The following is a 27,788-nucleotide window of genomic DNA, read 5'->3' on the forward strand; positions in this document are numbered from 1 at the left end:
TCTCATCAAAGGGCAAGCCAATTCCACTCCTCAGAGCCTCCTTCTCCTCTGCAGTTTTTAAAAGTAACCAGCCTAAAATAATCCTCATCAAGACCACCTGGGTTTAAACCTCTGCTCTCCTACTTACTAGCTTGGTGATACATTGGCATGTCACTGACCCTCTCTTGTGCCTCATTTTCCTCATCTGTAAAATGAGGATAATAGTTCCTATCTCACAAATGGATAAGCTCCTCATTGACTTCCCCAAAGTGATGATTAACAGTGGAAAATACCTATATCACTGTGCCCCAGTTAATTACTTAGTTCACATAACACAGCCAAAGGAGACAAGTTATGGTATAGTAGTCACTGGGTTTACAGTAACATAAGTAAATACCAGAGCCACATCAGAGAGCACAAAAAGCTGGATTTATTGTTTCTGACAACAGCATAGTAACTTTTAGTTTGTTCCTAGCATCACAAATCCGAAATACAATTTCACTCAATTAAAAACATACACTCTGAAAAATGATTAGGTAGTTTTTAAAAAATTAATCATCATTTTTAGAATACCTTTAAAATCTTTGCCAAGCAAGCCATTAGTTTTATCTTAATAAGTCTCTGCATAAAATGAAAAGACAAAGCATACAAATTTCACTTTTAAATTTCATCCTTTGTTTCCTTTAAAAGATTTTCATCCATTCATTCAAAAATATTTTGAAGCCCCAAAGCTCACTTAAGACAGAATGAAGGCATTTTAGAGTATCTGAACTAAGCTTTGTCTTGACTGAACCGAAGCAAGAACTCTATCAGGGTCCTCGTGGGCCTCCCGGTCATGCCTTTACGCAGATACGGAATCTCATCTTTGTTAGTCATCACTCCTGCTATGTCTAAATGCGCCCACTTAGGATGAGTCACAAATTCCTTCAGGAATGCTGCAGCTGTACATGCTCCTGCAGATCTGAAGAGAAAGACAAAAATCATTAGTTAGCCCCATGAAAATGTGCACTGAACATTTCACTAAGATCCCCCATTCTTGCTAAGTAGGCTCTATGACCAGAGAGCAAAAGCCAAGCTTAGGAGATCTTATATCAAGTTAACATAGAAACCACTCTCAGAATATTCATTTTGAAACACAGCTTTAAGCAGTAAAGGATAAATTCTAGATTCCTTTTTCCCATGGTAATGAATTCCCATGCTGTCCATCTCTTTCTCTTACCATTTGCTTAAAATGACCTTTAGATTTGAAAACATGCAAAATTTTGAGAACCAGTTGGGAAATACCTTGAAAACTAAAGACATTAAATATTAGTGCTTATGAGCACTACATCAAAAGGAAATTGGATAGTTAAATCTTTTGTGAAAGGGGATAAAATTGAAAATGGCCATTTTCGCAACCAATGATGATTATAAAAATGTATTTTTACAGCTCATTTTACATACCTATACTTTCCAATGTTATTAACATCAGCAAGTTGGCAATCGACAACCTGTCTAGTATAATGGTCAAAGAGAGGCATCCTCCAGACGCGGTCCCCTGTTTCAATGCTGGCCTAAAGACAAAATAGGTACGATAGTTGGAAGACTGGATGAAGTAGGTTCTGGGTAAATTCACAGCACTGACATGTTTAATACAGGGAGGAAAGAGCTGTTCTGACCTGTTACTCTAAAATGTGCCGCTGACCTTAGGAAGACCAGTTCCTAAGACAAGTTGTCCTCATCCATTCATACAATTACTTACACACTCACTCATTCATCTTTTACTGAATGTGTATGAAGCACCATCAGCTGTGGGGGATATAAAGAAATTTAGTATTTGAGCCATCAAAGGGCCCACAGGCGAGTGGGAGAAACAGAAACAGATTGTAACACACTGTGGTCAAAGATAAGAGCCAAAAGTGAAAAGTCAGGAAGCAGCAAGAGAAGCTGTTATTCTGAGACAAGAGTAGATGTCAGATAACTCAGCCAAGGGCTGACGGTGGCTGCCTCCAGGAAAGCAGACTGTAGACTCCTGACTGTTATTTAAACAAGGTTTATGCACATATAACTTTGAGTTTTTAAAGAAGTTTAAATTTAAGAAAGTCAAAACAAACAACGTTGTAGGTGCTATGATGGAAAGGACACTGGGTACATGACAGACCAGAGGAAGGGTCCCTCACCCAGCCTGGAAGGAGACAGCTGAGCCGAGTAGCACAGAGGTTGAGGGTAGGGCCTCACAAATGACCAGATGACAGACATGAGGGGAAGCAGCTTAGGCTAAAAAGGAAGTTTAGGACCTTAAACCAACAGCAAGAATGTTCTCAGGGACATTTTGTTTGTTCCCCACTGGTGCAGAGTAAGCTCCCATTAATTACTTGTTAAAGGGTGAGGGGCCAGACGGATGTGTCTGGTAGCCAAGCGGGTACACAGGGTCTGAGCTCAGGAGAGAGACGGGAGTGATCAGCAGAGAAGTCCTAGCTGAAGCCATGGGAACAGACGAGCTTCCTGGTGAGGGATGTGAAGGGTAAGAAGAGCATGTGGCCCAGGACCGTACACCAACCCAAGGTGGAGACAAAGGAAAAAGCCAGCAAAGGAGGCTGAAACAGAGGTCAGAAAAGACAGGAACCAGAAGAGATTATCACAGAAGCCAAGAGTGGGGTGTCACCAAGAGGTCAGTTACATGCTGCCTCTAGACAGGGTAAGCGAGGCAAATGGAGTCAGGTTATGGGGCTGAGTGAAAGCATGGCAGGTGGTGATGGGGGACTGCTGTTTGGAAGAGGTTGGCTGGCTGGCAAAGGGCACGGAGGAGGCACAGAGCACAGTGGTGGGAAGATGTCCTTATCACTACCCGTTAACAGACCAGGGCAAGCCCTGTTCACTCGTGACACACATTCATTACGGGCCACTCCTTCCTTCACAAAGCTGTCCTCATAACCTTTTCCACCTCAGGGATTCTACCCGGTGGCCCTGGTATTTGTAAGTCATTTTCACATCACTCTGAAGCTACTGGGGGAGAGGAGGAATGTGGCATCATACCCATAATTTTAGAACATTTATAGAAAACCCAAAGCACACTGAATCAAATTTATTGAATTTTCAATTCAAAGGCAAAACTACAACATAAAAATCACTTTAACACAGGAGTTGAAGAAATATACTAAGGCTAGAATAATTTCATCATCTCCATAATTTAGGTCTCTCTATATTATTCCTACCTCAAATAGTTTGTTCCATAGCCAGGATGAATTGGTGAAGACCCCAGCGGCCCCGGACCCCAACGCTATGTCCATGGCACCTGTAAGACACAACCCCTCAGGTCAGTGTTCAGCCTTTCCAGACACGACGGATTTCTCTGCTGCTCAAACCAAAACTTTAGCCTTAACCCTATTTTTGAGGTTTCCCTCATTTTCAAAAATAGATAAGCTTAGGAAATCCTTATTGTATACATTTAATATCTTTCTGTTTCTCAAGCTAGAATTCACCTTCAATTATTAAGGAAAATGCAAAAAAGGAATGAATATCAAATATCACCAATAATCTCATCCTAGTGATAACCATCACATATTTTTAGTATTTCCTTTCAGACTTCTAAACTTTTTTAAAAAACATAATTAAGATCATACTGCATATGTCCAAGTATGTATTCTTCCTTTTATGTTTTGAACATTTATTCCTCTTTTATAAACAAATGTTTGAAAGTAGTTTTCATGATTTAAAAGTCCATTGGGTAGAGGTATCATAATTTACTTACTATTGGACTTTTAAGCATTCCTAATTTTTCAATATTTTTAATCATATCTCAGTAAGTATCTGCTACAAGACTTTGATGCCTTTAAAAAGAAATGTGTTATTATTTTATCACATTTATTTGTTTCATCATTTCCTTCTCTGACAAAGTTGTGTCCCACTGGCTGAGCTCTCTTTTAAGATTAACATATTTTTAAAAATCCCGATTTCCGGTCCTCTTGAGCACACATTCCTGAATGTGAGCCATCAGGTGCAGCATGGTGCTGCCTTCACTGGTTTTGGAATTATTTCCTGGCAGGTTCATCTGCTATTTGCCTGGCCCCAGCTGTAAGCTCTGGGGCAGGGATCACATCTGACTCCTAAGCATGTACTTAGGGCCCAGCACACTTCCTGGCACATAGGAGCTCAGTATTTACCAAGAGGAAGCAGCAAAACCCACTCTCATTCAGTGCAGCACTGGAACACTCATGTGGAACATCATCGGAGACACCACTGAAGTTGAGGGAAATGCTACAGTTTTCTCAAGATGGCACTTGCTACCCATTGTCATGTCCCAGTTGCTCCTTAATCCTTACCCATGGCTTGGCACGAACTGTTCGTTAGCATCTCCCCCAAGGAAAACTAAAACTTGAAGATAGTACTATATACACTGTTTTGTAAACATTTTTCTTCTAACAATATATAAAATTTCTATATCCTTCCATATGTTTGCAGTTGGGATTAGTGGCTGGATGACAACTGAATAATCCCCCCATGTTTGTGGATAAATATTTGCACACATCACTGATTTAAGAAATAAAGCTTAGAGCCATCATTTCATTTTGTTAATTTTGGTTCATCTCATGGACCACACACAGCACCATATGATTAAACTGACTCTTTCCTGGGGAGAGGAGCAGCACTTCTTCAGTGTAAGATAACTCTGTGCCATCAGGATGGTGACTGTACATTTTTTCCAAGAAGTCACAAGTGAATTAGATTAATAATTAGTTAACAGTAAGAAATTACAAACAGTTGACAATTTAAAAACAAATCACGATTTTGAGGTGGTGACCCATATGTAACAACCTGTGATTCTGCATGACACCTAGGCAACTTGGGTCTGTTTGGGTCATTTGTTCCTTCAGGTTTTGTTTTTGTTTTTGTTTTTGTTTTCTGAAGAAGATTGGCCCTAAGCTAACATCCGTTGCCAATCTTCCTCTTTTTTGCTTGAGGAAGATTGTCACTGAACTAACATCTGTGCCAATCTTCCTCTATTTTATGTGAGATGCCACCACAGCATAGCTTGGTGAGCAGTGCTAGGTCCACACTCGGGATCCAAACCTGCGAACCCCAGGCGTCAGAAGCAGAGAGCACGAACTTAACCACTACACCACCAGGCTGGCCCCTCCTTCAGGTTTTGTTACTTTTTACCTCCCAGTTTTCTCTCAAATCTATCTACTTCCCTCCACTGCTACTGCTACCATCATCATCTATCACCTGGGCTATGGTAAGAGCCTTTAAAAAAAACACTGTGGAAATTTCAAATATACACAAAAGCAAAAAGCATAATACAATGAACACACAGGTACCCACTAGCCAGCACCAAAAATTCTCAACTCATGGGCAAACTTGTTTCATCTATACCCCCATGCCCAACAGATTATTTTGAAGCCAACTGAAAATACTGCAATATTCATCCCTAACACACACTTACAGATCCACAAGAGTCAACAGCCACACACCGTTCACCAGCCTGACTGGCCTGCCAGCATCACCCTGGCCCTTCTCCAGTGCATTCTGCATGCTGTCGGCCAGACGCCTTTTCATGACACAAACATGATCTCATCGTCCCCATGCTTAAAACTCTTAGTTTTCTAAGAGTAGCTTCCTGCTGAATTTAGCTCCAGACAAAATACCCTAACACAGCAAGGCCAGCCAGGGCCTGGCACCTAGCAGCATCGTGCGTCCTGGCAGCCTCACTGTGCTCTTCTCCATCCTGTTCCCTGCTGCCCCTACGGGCCCCAACCGTGCAGTGTGCTCTCCCCTGGGATGCTCTTCCTTCCTGCCTCCACCCAGAGATGCCTCCTCCTTCAGATGTCAGCCCAGGTGGCACTGTCAGACAAGATGCCTGACCACCTGGACCCACGAAATCCCCAAGTCCACGGGCTCCTCTGGACTCCTTTGAACTCTGCTTCTCTGTGCTTGTCACCTGCAACTTTAAATCTGTGCATGTGAGGATCCGCTGACTCTCCACCAGACACCTGTTCCCACTCACCTCTGTACCCCTGGCCACTAGCAGGAGTTAAAGACGTGCCAAGTGTGTCAACAGCCTTTCATTTGGCACCCGCGATATACTGGGTACTATTGGCAGGGGCCGGTCATTCACTGCTTATAGTCCACCATGTGATTGGGGGATACATCTCGTACTCATCAATACTTTATTTTTCAAGTTAGTGGTTTTTCCCATACTATTCACTTGTCCTCACAACATTCCTATCAAGCCCATAAGAGTCTTGCATCAGTGTTCAAATTTCTCATAGAAAAGATGAGCATTAACCTCGACCAAGAATATGATACCCTTTCTTAAAAGAACAGAAAACGACAGACATAAATATTTAATGTGATCCAACAGGGTTCATGGCTCCAAAGATGGTTTCATCATATACTTTATAAAATAATCTATTGTCTACATAATCACAGAACCAGTCCCACCACCAATTTCAGAATTACCAATAGCAGAGGTCTACTTCCCATTTTCTTCTACAAGGCCCATTTGGAGCCATAAATTGAGGTGCTAACTGATCAGTGTTACCAGAATTGCTCTGAGTACAGCAGAAACATCAAAGCTCCTAGGAAGATGTTGTCCCCATTCTCGTTCCATCCTAAGTCACAACCATGCATTACAAAGATGAGGAGGGGTACCATGACTGATTGGCCATGCCCTATCCTGCCACTGCTCCTACAGCCTGGTACCGGCCTGCCTCGTAGGAGAGTAACATTGGTTCCGTGTCTGGCAGCCCAGGCACATCGACACGCATCATCTCCTTCAACCTTCACAGAAACCCCTCCCGTCAGTGAGGTGCCGGTATGTCCCTTTTACAGATGAGACAACTGAGGCCTTGGCTAAAGTCACATGCTATTAAGAGGCAGGACAAGTTTTAAAATCAGGTCTTCTATCTCTCAAGCCTGCCATGAACTCGGGGTTGGAAACTGTTTCTCACGCTCCCCTCTGACCCCAGCCCCTGGAGCCGAGGAGGGACTCAGCAGGTATCCGGGGAACTGAAGTGAACCATCGACAGCCTTCACCCAGGGCAACGGCCGGGCAGCCTGAAGGCTCCCCATGAGCTCGCCCTTCAACACCTGCACCAATTTCCCCACCTTCTCAGACCCCCTTCAGACTGCAACAAAAAAGGCCGGGGGTGGGGGGCACCCTGACTCCTCATTGACAGAAAGGGTGTACTCCCACCCACCTCACCACTGCACCCCAACAACCGACCTCAGCGCCTCCACCCTTCAGCTCAGAGTGTTTGCTGAACTGAACAGAGAGACCAAAGACCATGAAAATACTCTAACACTAGCTTAAAAAAACTCAGCAAAATAAATCTGTGCACCCTTGTTAGACCCACACAGAAGGGAAACATGAACCGATTTCCGCTCAGGTAAAGGCTCGCATGACCAGGGGAAGAACTAAAACCAGAGGACAGAAAATGCTCTGAATTTTAACCTTAAAAGAGGCAGACACAGAATGAATCCCTAGAAAGAGAACTATTCGACGGAAGATTATGAACACTGGGTTTCTGCAATAAGGCAATGCTCGTTGTCACCCCTTTAGGAGTTCACTCGTTACTCTACCGAGCGGGGGTGTTCTGGCCTTCCTTCACCCGGCGTCTGCCATGTGCAGGCAGTGTATTAAAGAGGCTTTCCAAAAACTCGGTGAGGCACACAGACTTGTCCCCAGGTATTGATGCTCAGGGGGGTCAGGTAACTTGCCCAAGGCTGACCGACTAGTAAGTGGCACAGCTGGGTGTCACCCCCAGTTGGCCTAAAGCTCCTGCTTCATACCACACATGCACTGTGCTGCCTCTGTTCAATGAGGATCTTGCTACCTCCCCAAAATGTTTTGATTTCTTTATAATATCAAGTACAAAAAGTTCAGAAAATGCAGTGGGTGTCAGATACATTATGATTAATAAAAAACAACTACTGACTTTGGGATTTATCACTAATCTTTTCAGATCTGTACCACACAGTAATTGTACCAGAAAACATCTCTTAGTGTCATTTTTAGATGTCACTCTGGATGGGCTGATCTGACCTACTTGTTATTTCCTTTTTTAAAGGTATAGCCTGGAATTTTTTTTTTAAAGATTGGCACCTGAGCTAACAACAGTTGCCAATCTTTTTTTTCTCTTGTCTTCTTCTCCCCAAAGGCCCCCCAAGTACATAGTTGTATATTCTACTTGTAGGTCCTTCTGGCTGTGCTATGTGGGACATGGCCTCAGCATGGCTTGATGGCCTTTGGTGCCAGGTCCAGGCTCAAGATTCGAGCCAGGGAAACCCTCGGCCTCAAAGTGCGTGTGCAAACTTAACCACTCGGTCCCTTGGCCGGCCCCTAGCCTGGAATGTTTTAAAACAACAAACCTAATATTCAAAACAGCTTACAAATGCAGAGCATTTCCTTTGGAGAAAGATCTTTGAATGTAAATGGAGCAAGCCAAATTCAGTAAAATGCCCTGAATACAATGTGTGCACTCTATGCCAACAGATAAGACTTTCTTCAAACAAAAGCAGGAAAAGCATACTGTGTCACCTGTTAGGGTGGCGGCATTGATGATGACCTGTGGGTTAAAGGTGTGCGCGTAACAGAGTGCGTCGGCCAGTATGAGCCTCCCCTCGGCATCGGTGTTATCAACCTGGAGAGGAGGATCAAAAAGAAAAAGGTAAGATAAAAGATAATACAAGTAATGAATATCAAAACTAGATACTCATGACAACGTTCAATTTAAAAGTGAGAAAAAGCTAGTGTGATGTCTGTCATTGAGTATCAAAAACATACTTCAATTAGAATAGGAATATATTTAATCTGAAGAGCAAATATAATTTAATAATCTCTGAACTAGAGCTGCTGACTGAATGCTAATGACATTGGAAGCTGAAATAAATAGAAAATGTCTGATCCATTTTACCAACAAGTTTAAACAGAGTGGGGAAAAATGTCAAGATTTCTGAAAACAAACAGGCTAGAGTTTAAGAAAGTTACAGCGAAGTGACAGCCTGGAGTCCAGACACAAGAACTCTTGCAACTTTAGCAACTCTACCTATCCTACAGTCCCTTCTCTTAACTAGAGGTCCAATCAGTATGGGCAGCCTGCGTGCATACACGTGCCCCAGGAGTGAGAGTCCATGACTCAGGACAGTGTTTTCCACCTGAGCACCCAAATGGAAAAATTTAACCACAGCAGAGGTGTATCCAGAAAACAGAGCACACTTCTACTGCTTTGCCCTGCTCTGCAGGGCTGGCTACAAATTCGTGGTAATTTGCGTGTACAGCATACAGGAAATAGGAGGAACAATAAGAAAGGCATTCTTAAAATCCCCATAAAGAAATACTTTTGACTTTGCATGAAAAGCTACTTGCAATAAAGTCCTCCCCTACATGGAGCCTGTGCTCTGCACTCATTCAAGGTGTGTTCACGTAGCTACTCTGAGATTCCTGGGGCTCCAAATACCAGAACGGGGAGGGCTGTGTCTTCCGCTTACAAACCTGTATCGTCTTCCCGTTCCTGGCTCTAACGACATCCCCAGGCTTGCTGGCCTTACCGCTGGGCATATTTTCACAAAGAGGGGCCAAACCTGTTGGAAAATAATACATGAAGAAACATGGGATGTGCTGGGTCCAAATATGCCACCCCTGGAACAGAGGCCACCAGTGGGCCATCAGAAGCATGCCGGTCACAGAGATCACCTTAATCAAGAGATCAAACTGAGCATCACCAATGAGCCAAGTGAAATTCTGTACATCAGCAACAGGGAGTACATGTCACCCATGCAACACTCTTACCAAAGAGGTCTAACCTGATTCCATCACAAAGAAACAACCAAATAAACCCAAATCATGGAACATCACAAGACAAGCCTAGATGCAGAAATAGGGTTCTAATTAAAGAAAACTAAAGAGACACAGCAACCACACGCAATGTGTGATCCTTGACTGGCTCCCCAATTTAAAAAATAAATAGAAATAAGTATTTGTGCATGCGTAGCCACATATATAAAAGGAACACTTTTTAGACAACTGGGAAGTTTGAATTAGGTTACTATACCACTCGTTGGAAATGATAATGGTACTGTCATTACACAGAATGTCCTTGTTCTTAGGAGACACATGCTAAAGTATTTATGAATGACACGTCATGATGTCTGCAACCTACTTTCAAATAATTTAGCAAAAAAGGACTATGACTGTAAAGGTGCGGAGGGGGACACATGTCAGCTAGACCTGGATTCCAAGTCTACCTTCCCATGCAATGGGTGTGATACCGGAAAAGCCCTTCAACCTAAGTCTCCCCCCACTCGCACATTCCTCTGAAACACACCCCCAGCATTGTGTCTGGCATCCTGAATGACACAAAGAGCTGCACGTACTGAGCACTTTTCCAGTCCCAGGCATTTTCTGAGTATCACGCCATTGAATCGGCCACAACCCCTATGAGGTAATCACTAAACGAGCTGGCAATGCCCTTCGACCCTGACTACTGAGCATTTTTCACTGGAGTAAACCACGAACTCGACATTATGCGCCCCTGACTGCTAACCACTTTTTGTGGAAGTACAACAAATCAATTCTAGCTACAGCCCACAATTGCAAAACACATTGAACTCGATCAGTTCAGACTAGAAAACATTTAGCTAAACAGCTGCTGCTTGATGAAAAGCTATTTAAAAACCGTTTCCTGATCTTTTCAGGGTAGAGAAAGTCATGTTTGTTATCTCAGTTCTACCATGTGAGTGGATTCCAGAAGCTCTCCAACACACACTCCCTGGCCCACTCACCTACGATGTTGATGGGCAGACCGAGTTTGGCAGCAGACACGATGGCTGAACATATAGTGGCAGCTCCTCCCATGTCGGCCCTCATGAGGTCCATATTTGCAGAAGGCTTGATGGAGATGCCACCACTGGGGGGAAAAGGACACTGTGCAACATTGATACCAAAGAAGAGAGCCAAAATCACTTTCTTAAAAAAGAACATATAAGCTGAGGGTTAACTGCCACATAAAAGCACCATTTACCTGGCAAAGAAAACGCAAATTTCTAAATCGAGAATCTGAATAATTTCAACATTTTAAAAGACAATGCTGCAGTCTTTATAAAAATATAGATGAGTGTCTTAGCTCATTTTATTTCTATTTGAATGAAATTTAAGCCGTGCCACTGGAAACATCACTACACCATACAATCAGTGCTGTTCAAATTCCATCTCTGTATTAGCTCATTAACTCCTGACCCCTACCCAGATTTGTCTTCTCAGCAAATTTTACGAATCGATCAACTTACTGAATCTAAAGGTCATAAACTATTAAGGGAAGCCGACAAGCTCATGGAAGACTGGGAGGACCCCTCTCCACCCAGAGAAGGACGGAGGGAGAACAATTTCCTCCGACGTCCCCAAGGTGTGGGAAATCCTGCTGATGGCAAGGGGAAGGAAGCTGGGGCTGCCCCGCAGCCTTGGAGATGGCGCTCAACCACAGGAGCTGAAAAGGGTTTCAATCAGCAAGAAACCCACCTTCTACCCCAAAGCAGGCTTCCATAAGTACCTGCTGACTTTCCTGCTTCTGGTTTGTAAGAACCTAGAAGTGACTTGCTTCACAGGCCTACAAAGCCAGCAGCTTCGGCTTTGAGTTTTAGTCGAGCTCTGCTGCTGACTTGCCCTGGTGACTCTGGAGAATCTACTCCCTGCCTGGGGTCTGCTCTCCTTAGAAAGCAGATCCTAATTCTCACTCACCTCAGAAGCACTTGGTAATTAGATGGCTGTCATTTACACCCAGAATTAAAGACTATCCAGGGGCTCAGAATAAGAAAAGAAAGATACTCTTGGTCCAGGAAGTCCAAGGATAACCCCTGGAGGGGGTGAAGGGAGCATGCTGGTGCAGGAGGTTGTCCCTCTGTCCACTAGCCACATCCATCGCAAGGCCCTTTCTGCTCTGGGAGTTCCACTCTATTCAGAAGACCATCGTTCTAAAGTAACCATTGTCAAAGATCAGCAGTTATCTTTGCTCACCTTTTAGACCTCTCTCGAATCCACCTATTTCTTTTCTACTACATCCATCCTAGTTGAGGCTCCCACCATCTGTCATTCAGATGTTTGCCATGGCTCATGTATATTCAGGTCTCCTATATCAGTTTTACTCCCTTTATTTCATTACCCACACGACTACCAAATTTTCACCAAAAAAAAAATAATCTATCTCAATCTATCTCAATCAAAATCTATCTCAATCAAATCCCAGTAGGCTTTGTTTATGTGTGTAAAACACGGCAAGCAGATTCTAAAACTGATATGCAAATGTAAAGCACACAGCCAAAGCAATTTTGAAAAAGAAGAGCAAAGCTGGAGGGCTCCTATTACTAAATTTCAAGACAAAGCTGTAGTCATCAAAACGTCCGGTCACAAAGTCCTGGTGGTGGGACACAGAGTCCAGAGAAAGACCCACAATTATATGGTCAACTGATTTAACAAGAGTGCCAAGGCAGTTCAGTGGGGAAAGGACAGTGTTTTCAACAGATTTTGCTGAAACAAATGGATACCCAAATAGAAAAGAAAAAAGCCTCAATGCTTTTCACAGCATACACCGAAATTCAAAACAGATCATAGCCTTAAAAGCTAAAACCATAAGACTTACAAAAGAAAACACAGACCCTGGCACTGGCAATAATTTCTTAAACAGGGCAAGAAAAGCATGAACTATAAAATTAAGTTGATAAGCTACACTTCATCAAAATTAAAAACTTCTCTTTGAAAGACACCACTCAAAAAAACGAAAAGGCGAGACTCAGAGTGGGGAGAAAATATTTTCAACATATCTATTTGATGAAGGACTTACATCTAGAATATATTAAAAAAAAAACTTTGTAACTCAGTAAAACAAACACTCCTATAAAAAAGGGCAAAAGATTTGAACAGACATTTCACTAAAGAAGATATACCAATGGCCACTAAGCACATTAAAAAATGTGCAACATCATTAGTCAGAGAAATGCCAAATAAACCTCAAAGAGATGCCACTACACACTCACGGGAATGGCTAGAATTAGACAGACAATACCAAAGAGAATCCTCGTACACTGATGGTGGGAATGCAAAATGGTATACCCACTTAAAAAGTTTGCTAATTTCTTATAAAGTTAAACATGCCATCATCATACAACTCAGTCACTCCTTTCTTCCGTATTTACCCAAGAGAAAGACAAACAGATATCCACACAAAGGTCTGTAGATGATCTTGGCTTTATTACTAATAATCCATAACTGGAAACAACCCAAATTTCCATCAACGGATGAATGGATAAAGAAGTTCTGATTATTTCCATACAATGGAATACTACTCAGTGATAAAAAGAACAAATTACTGATATGACCAACAACATGGATAAATTCCTAAGATATTATGCTGAAAGAAAGAAGCCAAACATGAAAGATTCCATGCATATGAATTTCTGTAGTAAAAACCAATCTAGAGTAACAGAAAGATGACGGTTGTCTGAGGCAGGAGGTGGGGAAGGAATGACTGCAGAAAGGCACAAGGGAGCTTTTGGGGGCCAAGGAAATGTTCTATTTTCATGATGGTGGTGGCTGTCATATGGGTGCCTGTATTTGTTAAAACTCACTGAACTGAACACTTGAGGGTAAATTTTATCTAACCTAGTTTTTTTGTCAAGTAATCCTTTTTTAAGTCTCACACTTAATTAGCAACCCTGATGCTAGTATTCAGTAGCACACGCTTTCCATGGGAAATACTGACCTATACCACCGTTTCCAACTCGGCTTCTCCTTGGTTCAAATAACCAGAAAGAGTTTCCAATTCTAAGGAATACTTATGGTTTAATAAGATCAATGGGAGCTAGACTGGTCAGCTAAAAAGAGTAAGCTGAAGCAAGCCGAGGAAGGACAGCATAATCCAAATAGCTGGGCCCACACTATCCACATGGGAACGGTTTAATATCCACAGAGGAGAATCAAAGTGTGTGCCAGAAAGAGTTTAAGACATTTTCAAAAAAGACCTGAGTTTGACCTCTGACTCTATTTACTAGTTATGGGGCTTTAACAAATTACTTAACCCCTCACAGTCACAGTTTCCTGACCTAGGAATTTCCTCAATGCCCTGCTCCTAGCGGTAAGATCAGGGCTGATATATTTAAGATGCCTAATAGAGTCTCTGACACATGTTCAGCATTTTATAAGTGGCAGCTTAATACATTTAAAGTCACAAGTAAGATTTGACCAAACACCATGCTTGTGAAGCAAACTACAGCCATGTGTCGCGTAACGACAGAGATACCACGGACATGTTGTAAGAAATGCATCATTAGGTGATTTCGTTATCGTGTACACATCAGAGTGTACTAAAGAGGAACAAAATCTGCCACCCTGAAATGTAACTCTTTAACATGAGGATTATTTGAGGCTGATTATTTTTAAGAAGCAAAACACAAAGTTTTTGTTGTTTCCTCCCCCTTAACCACCTAAAAGAATTCAGATAAAAAAACTTGCCTCAGGAAGCGAGCTATCACCTTGGCATAGCATGAACTGGGTGGTGGACAGGGAGGAACCTACAGAAGCCTGTTTATTGGGCTCCCCTCTGTTCTTGTTTCTGTGGGGCCAAACGCTTGTTTCCCAAACCTACCTATGTTTCCTTTTCACCTACTCTGAATTGCCTTCCTTCCCTGTGAAGTCCCTGACTCTCCCCAACCCCAACATCTTCTGTCTTTAGCTGACGACGGTATTTAAAGTAAGGGCTTCGGCCATTAGGGCGAGTTACTCAGTTTTCCTGGATTTCTCCCATGTATACATGTTATTAAACTTTTATTTGTGTTTCTCCTGTTAATCCGTCTCATGTCAATTTAATCCTTAGACCGGCCAGAAAAACTTAGAAGGGTAAAAGAAAACTTCTTCCTCCCCTCAGTTCTTACACAATCCAAATGGTATAGCCTACTACACACCTAGGCTAAATGGTACTAATCTTACAGGACCACCATTGCTGACCAAAACGTTGTGATGCAGCACACTGACTGTTTACACCAAATGATACAAGTGCACACAAAGCATTCACCCAAATACAAAGCACAGATATAATAAAGAAGTACCTGTCAAAGGTAATTCCCTTCCCAACAAACACCAGGGGTGGTTCACTTGCATCAGGGCTGCCTCTGTAGTGAATTTCCAAGAAGACTGGAGGTTCATCCGATCCTTTGGCCACACTAAGGAAGGATCCCATTTCCTGTTCCTCGATCCAAGACTTGGGTCTATAAGGCAGAAAGGGAAACAAGTAAATACACTTTGTTATCTCTATTCCAAAATAACTTAGAAAAAGCTCATCTGTGTGTAAAAAAGTGTAACATACAAGCACTTAAAATATAGACAAGTTAAGCCTTCAATTATCCCGTCCCATCCGCCTTCTGGACATTCTTGGGACAGTCACATGATTCTGAGCCTACTTCTTCATCTATAAAATGAGGTCAATGATACCTCCATCAGAAGATTATGTAAAGAATTACCAAGAGAATCCACACATGGAACGTAATGTAATGTCAGGCGATAGTGCACAGTCAGTAAATAATTATTACTTGATTTTTTTCCCTAACGTACTTAGATATTTCTAAAGTTTTAATTTAAAGATGAAATTAGCAAGGCTCTGAGACCATAAAGGGTTCTTAGAGATACTTAAGGGGTCCACTGTTTTATTTTTGGTATTTCTAAAAGAGCAAAATAAAAAAACATGAAAACAAACCACCAAACAACCAGCAAAACAACCAACAAAACTACACTCCACTGATTGGGCTAAAATATCCTATTTCTTGGCTTTTTCAGAATTGCTGGACTTCGATCTTTTCAATGTTGTCATGCTATTTCTCACAGTTTCAATTGCAGTTTGAGCTATCTGATTGAAGCAGGAAAGCTAATTAGTATGTAATAAACACAGGATCAATGGGGTAATTTAATGGGAATAGTCCTCGGTGCCAACAGAAAACAAATGCCGTATCCCTATTCATTCTAGGCTGGGGGTACAAAAGGGCTTTGTATGGATTTCTGGCCACAGTAACTAGGCCAGGAGAGAAGTCCTACACTCCTCCAGACAGACGAGCAACAACCATATTCAAGGAATGCTCCTCCTGCACTTGCCTATCCATTTCTTAGAACTATTAAACAAGGATTGCATCATGGAGAGATGGCCACCAAACTTCAGAAGGAAAAGAATATAAAAATGGAAGATAGAACGATTTTAAAAATCACTTCAAAGGAAGTAAGGCTGTATGACGTGGGTATTTTTAATCATAAACTCACTACTGGGTGTTTTATTAAAGTCCTGCCCATCTGGAAGTAGTGTCTGTATTTCTTCGATCTGTACCCACCTACACTGGAGCAGGGCTGGCGCAGCTGTCTCGGTTTAATGGGTTACACTCCTCCCACCTGACACACATCGTCTCTGGCCGAACCGTCCCTTTGCTCAGCCACAGGCCTCGCAGTTTCCCAAGGAGCGGCTGCACGTGTGCTTCTGCATCTGAAATGCCCTGCCCCACTTTCTTGGTCTGTTAACTTATAAGTAAACTTCCAGACTCTGCCTAGGCACCATTTTTGTTGGCAGGCCTTTTCAACTCTTCCACAATCCTCCTCGCCTCTCTCCTCCTGCAGCATCCTCTGCCCACCCCATTTACCTGTCTATTCCTTCCTACAAGGTCCTCGCTTCTCTGAGGACAAGGACCACCGCCATCCATCCTTGTATGCCAAACTCCCAGGCACACAGGAGTTGCTGTCACTGATGTGTAAGCCCACGCCACAACTTGCCAACACAAAGTGGCTCCAGCGTCTCCTCAAACAAGGAATAATCTCTGCCAAGACACCTTTATAGAGTCTAAACACTGCTACCAGTTAAATATATGCTAATCATTCCAAAAACATTATCAAGCTCAAAGTGCTGTGTTTTCTGTAGATGACACATTTTTCTTCACTCTGTCTAGACCATCGAGGTTCTCCTGAAAAATGTGAGCTCTAACCACAATTAGGTACTGATGAATTCTCTTAAATCCTTGAGAAACAACTTGGAAGAATTCTTTAAATAAACATCTGTTGATTTATTTTAATTATAAATCCCCAAATGCTCAGAGTCGGTTTCCTTAAAGGGTTATTGAGCGATCCCAAGATGGTAACGGAACCTGGAGGGGCAGGCTTTTGCGTCCAACAGCCTAGCTGCCGACGGCGACACCTCAGGACTGTCTGAGAACACCAGCTCTGGCATCGAGCTCACGTAATCTACGAGGCAGGGATTCTCAAACCATGCCAAGCTAGGCGTGCTGTGTTCTCCACTTGTGTCAAGAAAAGATAAGAAGAATTTATCAGAACAAAATGCAGTTCCTCAAAAATTAAAGAGTTACCATTTGATCCAACAATTCAACTCCTAGGTACACACCTAAGAGACATGAAAACATACATCAACACAAGAACGTGTACCCTAATGCTCACTGCAGCATTACTCATAGGATCCAAAAGGTAGAAACAACCTAAATGTCCATCAACTGATGGCTGGGGTGGAGGGAAAGGAGGAGTGACTGCTAATGAGTACAAGGTTTCTTTCTGGGGTGAAGAAAATGTTCTAAAATTGATTGTGGCAATGGTAGCACAACTCTGTGAATATACTGGAAATCACTGAATTGTATCCTTTACATGGGTGAATTGTATGGTGTGTGAATTACATTTCAATAAAGCTATTATAAAACACACACACACACACACACATGCCCCATGTAGTCTGAAGCCATGGCACTCTCTCAAAAAGAAAGGAAAGATATGATGGAAAGAACTTGAAATTGAGCCCTTATCCCAGCTTAGGTGTGGCTGCTGGCGGGTCTCGTCTCAGCTCCCTGGTCTCAAGTTACTCCTCTGAATAGCAAGGGAGCTGGATTTTTTTAGGACCTCTAAGGCTCCTCTGGCTGTGACATCCTATGAGTCTATGACACAGTCCTGAATTACCTGATGTGGACCTCTGTTTTACTACTAGCACTTGTAAGATTCTTCTCAATAATTTTGGCAAATTTGGTTGGCGTCATCTCGTTGGCTGGAGCCTCCATCAAGTGGCGTGCCAAGTTCTGCCCGGAAGCAAAGAGGAATCCTTTCTGCCAGGCCTCCTGATCCCCGCTGGTGGAAGAAAGCACAGCGTCACTGTCACAACCTCTCCAGAACACTGACCACATCACAGCTAAAAGGGGCTCTTACCTTATAAAAACAAAAGAGGACTACAAGTGAAAAACGATGGGCACGTGGGAGCTGGATTCATTCTTTGTGATCTGACCCAGATGGCAGACAGTAGGGTGTGAAGAGCTAGAGAAAATGGCCCCCACTGAGCCAAGCTGGAGGAGATCCTGGCCAGCATTTCACTTCAGAACCCTCATCTGTGTAAAAAGGGTTGCACTGATGGGTCTTGGAAGCACTAAATTCACCACACAAATTAATGGAAAGGTTCCCACAGAAAGACCCGTTTCGGCCTCCTTCACTGCTCCAGGAATGATGCAGCCCCAGTGCTAACGGTAGAGCGAGCGTCCCGTAACACGCCTGATGTGGAAGTCAAGGCCTTTCTGCCTTCTTTTTGCCTGAGTCAGGCTCTACACTCCAACCCACCAGAGGGCAAGGATCACCTTTAGGAGAGAAAGGAGAAAGGCATGTGCTTCACGATCCTAGCTCTCCTTCTGCACAACAGGAGTTAACACGGCCAGTGTAGCAATGGAGAAAATAACAACTCAGTGTTTAGAGGATTTACCCTGTGCCACACACTTAACAGGATCTGTCTTTTGATCATCATAACAGCCCTATGAAATGAGAATAACAACTCAACTAAACAAGTGAAGAAAATGAAGCACAGAGAGATTTCCGTCACTTAACCGAGGTCACCCAGTGAGTACGTGGTTGAGCCAGGATGGAAAGCCAGGCTGACTGGTCACAGAGCCCTCATTCTTAACCACTACATCACAGCTGCCAACCAGCAGGCTGTGCCAAGACCCCCCACTGTCCCCACAGCACCACTTCCTGAAGGTCTCACACTGACTGTTGATGACAGCAGGGATCTCGTCTCCTAGAACCCGGAACAGGGCTGGAATGGAGGGGGTGCTCAACAAATGTGCTGAAGGATGAGTGTCCCTACTAGATCCTGAGGGCAAAGACCATAGCCCTGCCTCTGTGCCTCTCTGGCCCGTAGCATGGTGCCAGCAGATGCTGGTTAAATGGAAATTATCGGGATCAAATCCTGCTGGGACCTGTCTGTCATCTTGCTCTCTCCTCCTTCAGGCAGCCAACTTGGTTTGGCTTCCCAGTTACCAGCAGTAACCCAGTAACCGGTAGGGAGTCACAGGGGAACATGCATATGATGAAAGCTGGAAGCAGAATGTGGGGACAGTTATACTCCTAAAGTGGCTAAGGCGATGGGGAGGTCAGAGACAAGCCATGCCAGAGACTGGGAAGCAGGCAGCTCATATCCAAGAGGCCCCTCTGTGAGAATGCCAGGGAATGCAACCCTGATCTTGGTTTCGTTCCCTCACCTTCCATGGAGCTTCGCCGATACGACCACCTTCTTTTTCTGCTTGAGGTCGTCATACTCATAGAGACCCAGCACTGCTCCTTCCGCAGCTGCCTGGGCATCTCCACAGGGATCCACCTCCACAGAACAGAGCTCCAGGTCCTGAACCTGCCTGCATCCCGCTTCAAAAGGACAGAGGAACCAGAAAATCAGGGTCAGTCAGAGACAACACAAATAGCAGAAGGCAGAGGCATGGTGTGGTGGGCTGGGGAAACAACAGGACTGGGGTTCAAATCTCGGCTCTGACACTTGACCATTCTGAGCCCCCATTTCCTCTTATGTGAAGTGAGGATGTACACACACCTCACAGGTAGCGCGAGGACAGACTGATGGATAACATGACTGACCGGGCTAGCTCCTCGCAGAGTGGGCCCTCAGAAGGGCCTGCTATTATAAGGATTACTTCTGAAACTCTAAGATCTCCTGATGAAGCTTCCAACCACCAAGGTTTACCAAATTAAAAATGACAGAGAAATGATGACACTGAAATGATATTTAAGGAACTGAGCAAAGTCCATTATTAGCCCAGCATTTTATTAAGATCAGGTCAGTAAAAACGCCCAAATAAGAGTTAAGAAATAATCACTCAACATGAACACTGAAAGTAAATTTAACAAACAGGCATGATATATCCAGGGCCAAACATCAGTCAAACAAGCTAATTATCAACACCTCAGCAATGTTTTCAAAGTATCTTTAACCACAGCCTCTGCAGCGCGGGCTTCGTCCTGCTGCTCAGCTCTGAAGGGACCCAATGGCATGTACCTCAATGTTTACACCATCCAAGTGACAAAGCGGCACAGGCACACACCTTTGGTAACTAGTGACAGAAAAGCACTCCACACTTGGCATCCATTTTCTCTGATTTCTAAATATGACGACTCCATGTGATTTAAAAGTTGGGCAACATTGGGGTTGCATTACAAAAAGAAAAGATCCACATCTTAGAACTTTCTGATAAAATAGAGCTCTAAGGTCAAGACTGCAAGAGTGAACAAAGGGTTGCGAAACCTCCAAACAGAAGCTAAAGACATATAAAAATAAAGTTCCATGAACTAACCTTCCACATCTAACATAAGGCCAAGCACGTTGCGTAAGGGAAATGGACTAGTTGTTAAGACGAGACACTTCTGTGTGTACGTGGGAGGGGTGGTGACGGTAAGAAGATAAAGAGAGGGGGACACAGACAATCTTAAAGCGTAGATCCTTAGGAATCATTATCAATATTAAACTTCAAAAGTAAAGTAACCTGCAACAGCAGCTCTGATGTTTTCTTTGCCTTCATGCCAGTTTTCCAGGTCATCAACTCCGGCTGCTTTTTTGCCAAGGCCAACCAGCACCACGCTGGGGAAGTCCTGTCTCGCAAACACACAAAATCAGCTGCTTATGTCTTTAAAGCTTTCACTTCCAGCAGGAAATGGAACATGAGCTCCCACACAACTACCTGAACAGGGCAAAATCACTGGGAAAATTTGGTTGTTGGGTTTTTTTTAGCCCTGTATGTTGGTAAAATTTTATAACGTGTGTGTTTGAAAGGTAGAGTGAGAATAATCCTGCAAGTAATTCTCCTATGTAAGACAGTGCCATGACTACGGCCATTGAACAAGAAAGCCTGTAGACTGACTACAAGAGAGGCAGGACTTTTTGACAGCAACTTGCCTCTTTTCAATCTTAAATAATACTTATGCCTTAATACTGTGATAAGAGTATACCTACAATCTGATACAAAGTTTTCTGCACGACTATGCAGCCATAGTACTTGGCACGTTGTAGATGCTTACTAAGGGTTTGCCGAATAAACCTTATCATCATCTCATACCTCATGCAGACCATAAAAGGTTCGGGTTTTGCCTGCCTTTAGAGGTGGTCCAGATCTGAAACAAGAGGAAATAATTGTTTTGAAAATTAGTTTGCTCTGGGGACTGGCCCCGTGGCCGAGTGGTTAAGTTTGCGTGCTCTGCTGCAGGCAGCCCAGTGTTTCGTTGGTTCAAATCCTGGGCACGGACATGGCACTGCTCATCAAACCTTGCTGAGGCAGCATCCCACATGCCACAACTGGAAGGACCCACAACGAAGAATATACAACTATGTACTGGAGGGCTTTGGGGAGAAAAAGGAAAAAAAATAGAATCTTTAAAAAAAAAATTAGTTTGCTCTGCTCCCTTGAGAGGTGACACATACATACCGTTAGCATGATTGTAATACTTTGCTGCTTCTGTGAATTTGCTGCATTTACGTTTTTATCAAAAAACAGAATTCTCTCAGGCCAGATTTCTCAGATGCAGCACTTCTAATTCTAGCTCAAAAGCTATTTAGCAAACTTCCAGATTAGTTTTAATACAAACTTATTTGAAAACAAATGTGGAAAGCAATGCCATGGATGGGTAACCCGTGACTGCAGAGGAGAGCGGAGCACCAGATGAGGGCTCACCTGAATCTTAAATCTTTCTAATAAAAGACACAACTAATCAAAGTGGCTGACTTGACTGCAGTGTGCTCAGCTGGGAGGGTGTTTGTGGGGGCTTATCTACAGAGGAGATACTGGGCAATTTCCAAACAAAACAGGTGGCAGTGCACAACTAGAGCGAGAGGACAGGATGCCCTGGCGCTGAAGCTGATAGTTATCAGTCGAGAAGGCCAGCTTGTTCTGCACTCCACCAAGGTAACTTTTGGATTAATGAGTTAGTCAAGCACTTGAGTAGGCTGTCTACTGGTGAAAGATTGGTAACTGAGAGGGGATGCAAATTGTTATCCAACGATGACATAATTACTATACTTACTACATTGTATCTATTAGATTCTAATCGGTTATCTATAATCTGAATAATATGTAGTTGCAGTGGCTTATGCTGATACTTCTGTTTCTGCCAAATGTGGTCTGCAGCTCAAAAGGACTTGGAAAAACCAGTTTCTCTACCTTCACCAGACCCTGGCTAATCCAAGAGTGGTCAAAATCTCAGGCCTCGCCCAGATTTACTGAAGTAGAATCTGCATTCTGACTCCGTCCCCCGGCAATTCACGTGTACTTTAAGATTTGAGAAGCTCTTGAAACTCAAGGCATGGAATGAAAGGAGAATGCCTCCTAGGCTGTTTTGAACTAGTCCACGGAGATGCTTTCCCCAAAAAGTGAAGGGGAGTTAAAGAAGGTAGAGAGGCTGGTGGGAAGGCAGGCGGGTAGGACGAGGGTGGGGAGAAGTGAACTCGAGCCAGGAGGGTGGGCTGAGGAAATCGGGTGCTTTCACAAAAAGTTTATGAACTGGCTGAAGTGGCCTGACTTCCCAGAAGTGTACACCCACTCATACTGAAACACAAAGTGTCAAAATGTACCCCAGAGATACATACTTTCACTTTCATTGAGAAGATCTTGGCCAGCTTACTTCATACTTCCCTGAATTTTCATCTACTAACAATAAAGCACAGAAAAAATATTCTCTTTCTATTTCAGGGCATTTAAAAAACTGGAACCCACAGATGAATACTTACATGTTCAACATTTCTCTCAGCTTTCCACACACCAATTTATCAAAATTCTCTCCTGCACTTGTAAACTGTGGCACAACATCTTCTTTTTCTTTGGCATAGACTCCCAAAACAAGGCCCTGAGAACAAGCAAAAACAGTGACTATAATTAGAGCAGACACTAGAGGGACTCAAGGGTCCCCAAATTGCAGAAGGGGCAAATAATTCCACCAAAATCATGTCCCTCTTTGAAGACAGAAGAAGAAAGCCCAAAAAGAAGCAGGTGCTGGACAGTCCGCTACATTCACATCCCACCTAAATGTTCCAAATTCCTGCCAAAGCAAACCTGAAATGACTATCTGTCGTGAGTCCTCAGGGTCCCTCATAAGGAAAGGCTTTCACAACATAAAGGAGGCTTCCTTCACTTTCACAGAAAGAGCAGAATGCTGTTTTAAGAAAGCAAATCCAATTGTAACCAAGTTAGACCTCAAAGAGGTTCAGAACATGCCGCCCCAAGATATGCCACGATGGCTTAGTGATTACTTTGAGCTGAAGGCACATGAGAAGCAGCAGGTGCAAGAAGGGCTCTAACCTCCCACTTTCTACCCAAAAGCAGGTCATAAAATTTCCCAGGAGAAAGGTGTTCTCCCTATACCAGGAAGAGAACATCCTTATCACCGGGGACTGGGACTCCACACCAAAATGGACTTGTACAAACCAACCCACTAAAATAACCCCTAGCTTCTATTAGTGTCCTCCAGACACGTCCAAGTTACTATCTCACAATTTACTGCTCCTAGCCAAGCCCCCTTGTCTTCTCACATCCTCACAAGTGATCGGCCTCTGTTTAAAAAGGCATACAAGCTTTTGGGTCTAAATGTTTCTTTGGGTCTTTATTTTCCTTTAGAAGATTCCCATGTACAAAGAAAAGTATCAAGTGAAATGTGCATGCTTTTCTCCTGTTAATCTGTCTCATGTCCAGCTAATTCTCAGGCCCAGCCACAGAATCTGGGAGAGTAGAAAGAAGTTTTCCCTCTTCTTACAACCTTCAAATGAAAATCTCAGATCCTCTTGAATGCCACATCAGTAAAGCCAATGGCTGCACTTGCCAATGATGCTAAGAACTCTGGCTAACCCACAGGCTGAAAGAGAAAAAAAGGAGGCAACTTCACAGAGAGGGGCAGGAGCAGAGCACTCTGCCCAGCACTTAGTGGCTCACCCCTCAGCCAACTAAATAAGGAAGAAATCACTCTCTGCCTTTGCACAGCAACTTATCACTTCAAAAACGTTTTCTGCCTTAGGGCAACTCTGTGAGGTGGAAAGAATGTGTAGTCTTCTGCCTGTCTGACAGTTAAGGAAACTGAAACCTGGTCTGACATATTAGTCGCTATGCCACAGAACTGAGAGAGAATTCTGATGCCTTCCTTCACAGTCCTTTGTCTTTTCCACAAAATCATACTGGTACTTAGACCAAATGGTGTCCTTTCTCTCTTTTTCATCAAAGAAAATAGGCTTTCTTGGCATTGGTGACTTTTCCAGCTTCTAACTTTCCCACGGCTGCCCATTGCCCGGGATTCCATGGAACCAAGCAGGGAACTGAGCAGCAAGGACACGCTGTTACCTGGGTAGGATGCTGCACCATCTCGGAAAGAGCACTGGACAGGAGTCTGGTCCCTCCACCTTCTGTGATATGGCGGGAGGCCCGAGCTCAAGCCCTATCTAGAACATTCCTTGCCAAGGACAGTCATTTCTTTCTGGTCCTCAAGCGTGATTCCCAAGCCTGTGCTCCTTCCACTGAGCCACTCCGCTTTCCACATCCTCCCCATCCCAACAGTGACCTTCTTCACAATATTTTGGAGCTCAACTAGGTGAAGGCTTTTCCTCTGGAAGACATTCTCTTTGTAATCTCACAAAGAGATTAGGCCTCTCTGCAAAGCCCTTTTCCCTAAAGAGACATTATTGTTCTCTAGACACCCTTTCAGGCAATTTATTCCTGGGGGCCCTGTGTTTTCCTGGCCTTCCACTTCGGCATGGGGAGAGAGGGAGCTGTGGAGCCCGGGTCCCGTGACTGGCCGACTTCGGGACCTTTAAGGACATTTCACCTCACCGAACTTGGGCTTCCTCCTCGCCAAGGTGGGAACAACACTGGCACCGTCCTTCCCTGGGTTACTAGGAGGACTAAACAAAATCATAAAATAAGGGCACGGCACAGAGTGGGAGCGCAGGAAATGCTAGCTATAGCGATTATTCTCTCGCGCCCGGAGTTCGGATCCTAGCTGGCACTCTTAGAAAAGAAGGATGAAAGCGCACCCGCGGCAGGCAGCCGGCTGGAGAATGCTCGGGGGAGATCTGCGGCCCCGCGCCGCCCGCCCCTGCCAAAGCCCAGCTCTGCAAAGACAAGGAATTTCTCTTTTGAGCCGATTTTTGCAACTTGGCCCAGGAGCCCGGGACACGCGGCCTCGACCCGCCCCGAAGCCCTTGTCGCCCGCGGGCAGGACTCCTGAAGCCAGCCCCCGGAGCCAGCCCCGGCCTCTCACCTTCGTCATGTCTGCGGTGGCGAGACCCCGTCCCCAGAAACGCTTCACCCCGAGACGTCGGACGGCGACTCGCCCGGCAGCCGGAAGAGGCAGCAAGAACATCTTGTCAGCTCTGCCCCCTGCACCGCCCTCCCGGAGCACGTGGCGCCTGGGGGGCGGGCGCGCGCCTGGGGGCGGGGCTTTCAGGGACGGCGGGCGCGCGCCTGGGGCGGGGCTTTCGGGGACGGCGGGCGCGCGCCTGGGGGGCGGGGTTTTCGGGGACAGCGGGCGTGCGCCCGGGGGGCGGGGCCGGCGCCGGGCAGTTTGGCAGGCAGGCGCCACGGGCGCGGCGGGCGGGCACCTGGGGGCGGGGCTTTCGGGTGCGTCTCGGCGCGCGCGGGGGGGCTCGGGAGCGAGCGAGCGTGCGTGCGCCTCGGGGACTGGGCGGGGCGGGCACGCGCCAGCAGGCAGGGCCGTGCCGGGATGGGCTCGCGGCTGTTGCGAGGTTCACGCCCGCCCAGCGTGCGCGTGCACGTGCACGTGGAGACCTGGGCGAAGAGGCGGGGCTCTCGAACGAGAGCGCCAGACGGGGGCGGAGTTGCGGTTTTGACGTACCCCGAGGGGCGGGGATGGAGAGCTGGCACCGGGGAGCTCGGTAAGTAGGAGGATGCTTGTGGATTTACAGCGGAGATCTAACTGGGTAGTGAGGAGGCTCCCACCGAGTTATTGTTATTCCTATCCCTTTTTTTGAACTTCCATTTGGTCTCAGGTTGCAACGCTGTAAGGCAGTTAGCCCAAATACTATTTTTAAAAATAGGAGATTTGTGAAGACTGCTCAATGCTTTAATATATTTTTCTTTTTTAAAGGATTTTAAATATTTTTGTAAAAAAATGCACGGTTGAACACAAGTCGGAGCACTTGGGAAGCGCAAGTAGGGATACGAAAACTATCCTTAACGTTACGCCCGTATCTGATCCTAATTTTAGCTGAATCTTTGATTTTAGCTTGGGGTGCAGGGTGGATGGGGATGGGGTGCGGAGCACACTGACTGAAGTACTCAGTCTCCACCGTGATCTCACTGGCAGGAAGGACTGTCTATTTCACTCTCCAAGGGCTGGACACAGAGCACACATTTGATGGTCCCATCTCAAAGGCTGGGCAAGTTGGGCATGGTAGGTCCGCTCTTACCTCCATCTCCTTTATATAAAGCGGAGATGCGTCATAAACTCAGAAAATTCACCAAAATTTATCTATATTCACTTCAAGAGAGAAATCTTTTTATTCACTTTATTGCTCCTTTCTTCTTCCAACAAGATCAAGCTGCAGCTTCCACAACCCAAAGATGGAGTGCCAAAACCTGTCCCCCAACCCTGTGGAAGGGGGGCTTTGTGAGCTTCAGAGGTGACCGTGGCGTGGAGCTGTAAGTTACACTTGTCACTGTCTCCATTCAGCTGAGTACGTTCCCTTTGTTTTATCTGTCTGCTGCTCCTGCCAGGGATAACTTACTTCCTGGCATATCCTCATTTACGTTTTTCTTTGCTTCAAGGACCATTTTCAAATGCTTCAGGGCATTTTTGTATGCCTAATGGGATAAGGGAGAAGTAAACTTCATAGCCCCCAAATAAGTTTTGTTTTTATGGAACAGTATTGTTGACCACTTTGGGATGTAAGATTTAGTCATCCATCAAACCCTGAGTTTACCAAGTGTTTACTATGTTTTTCTGTTACAAACTGTGGGGTATAACAGAATTTAAAAGTGTCCCTGGCCTCAAGGACTTTATTATCTAGTAGAAGCAAGATATATCATGACTGTAAAGAGATTAAAATAGACAGTGTTTCGTATACTTATATGTGCATATGCACCAGTTCATTCTGCCCCTTTCTATGCTTGACCAGGACTTTGGTCTTATGCCACTTCTCCCAGCAAACCTTCGATGACATTCCATGTCTGCGTTCTGTGTCCTTTGTTTGCTCCCAAAGCAGCCTGTCTCAAAGTGCTAGTCACCCGCATTCTCATTGTCTATTTCCCCTAGGCATCTTGAGGGCCATGATTTTCATCTCTGGATTTCCACTGCCTAGATTTAGAGTTTAGACTGTGGCTGGTGCAAAAACAAAGTGTTCATAAAATGTTTGAATGAGCATGATCAAAGTCTAATGGATGTAGCATCAATAATTAAAGAAGAGGATAGGTTCCACTTGTGGTCTTCAGATAATAAATGCAGAAACAAAAATAAAAAGCCATGAAATGAGCCAGTAGAAGGAGAAGGATATAGATGATTCAGG

At 44.4% G+C, this 27,788-nt stretch overlaps 1 protein-coding gene across 1 annotated transcript; it reads right to left on the reverse strand.

Moving 5' to 3' along the window:
- Positions 1 to 386: 386 nt before the first annotated feature.
- On the reverse strand, positions 387 to 25,644 carry LAP3 (leucine aminopeptidase 3). The gene is given in 13 exon segments (NM_001309218.1): positions 387 to 940; positions 1,423 to 1,532; positions 3,174 to 3,253; positions 8,498 to 8,600; positions 9,452 to 9,540; positions 10,741 to 10,865; positions 15,052 to 15,210; positions 17,933 to 18,097; positions 19,492 to 19,651; positions 20,779 to 20,884; positions 21,349 to 21,403; positions 23,013 to 23,128; positions 25,526 to 25,644. Coding segments are annotated over 13 exon segments (1,560 nt in total). The 5' UTR covers positions 25,628 to 25,644; the 3' UTR covers positions 387 to 750.
- Positions 25,645 to 27,788: the final 2,144 nt, after the last annotated feature.

Source organism: Equus caballus, chromosome 3 (genome assembly GCF_041296265.1).
Source record: "Equus caballus isolate H_3958 breed thoroughbred chromosome 3, TB-T2T, whole genome shotgun sequence".
Classification (NCBI taxonomy): Eukaryota; Metazoa; Chordata; class Mammalia; order Perissodactyla; family Equidae; genus Equus; species Equus caballus.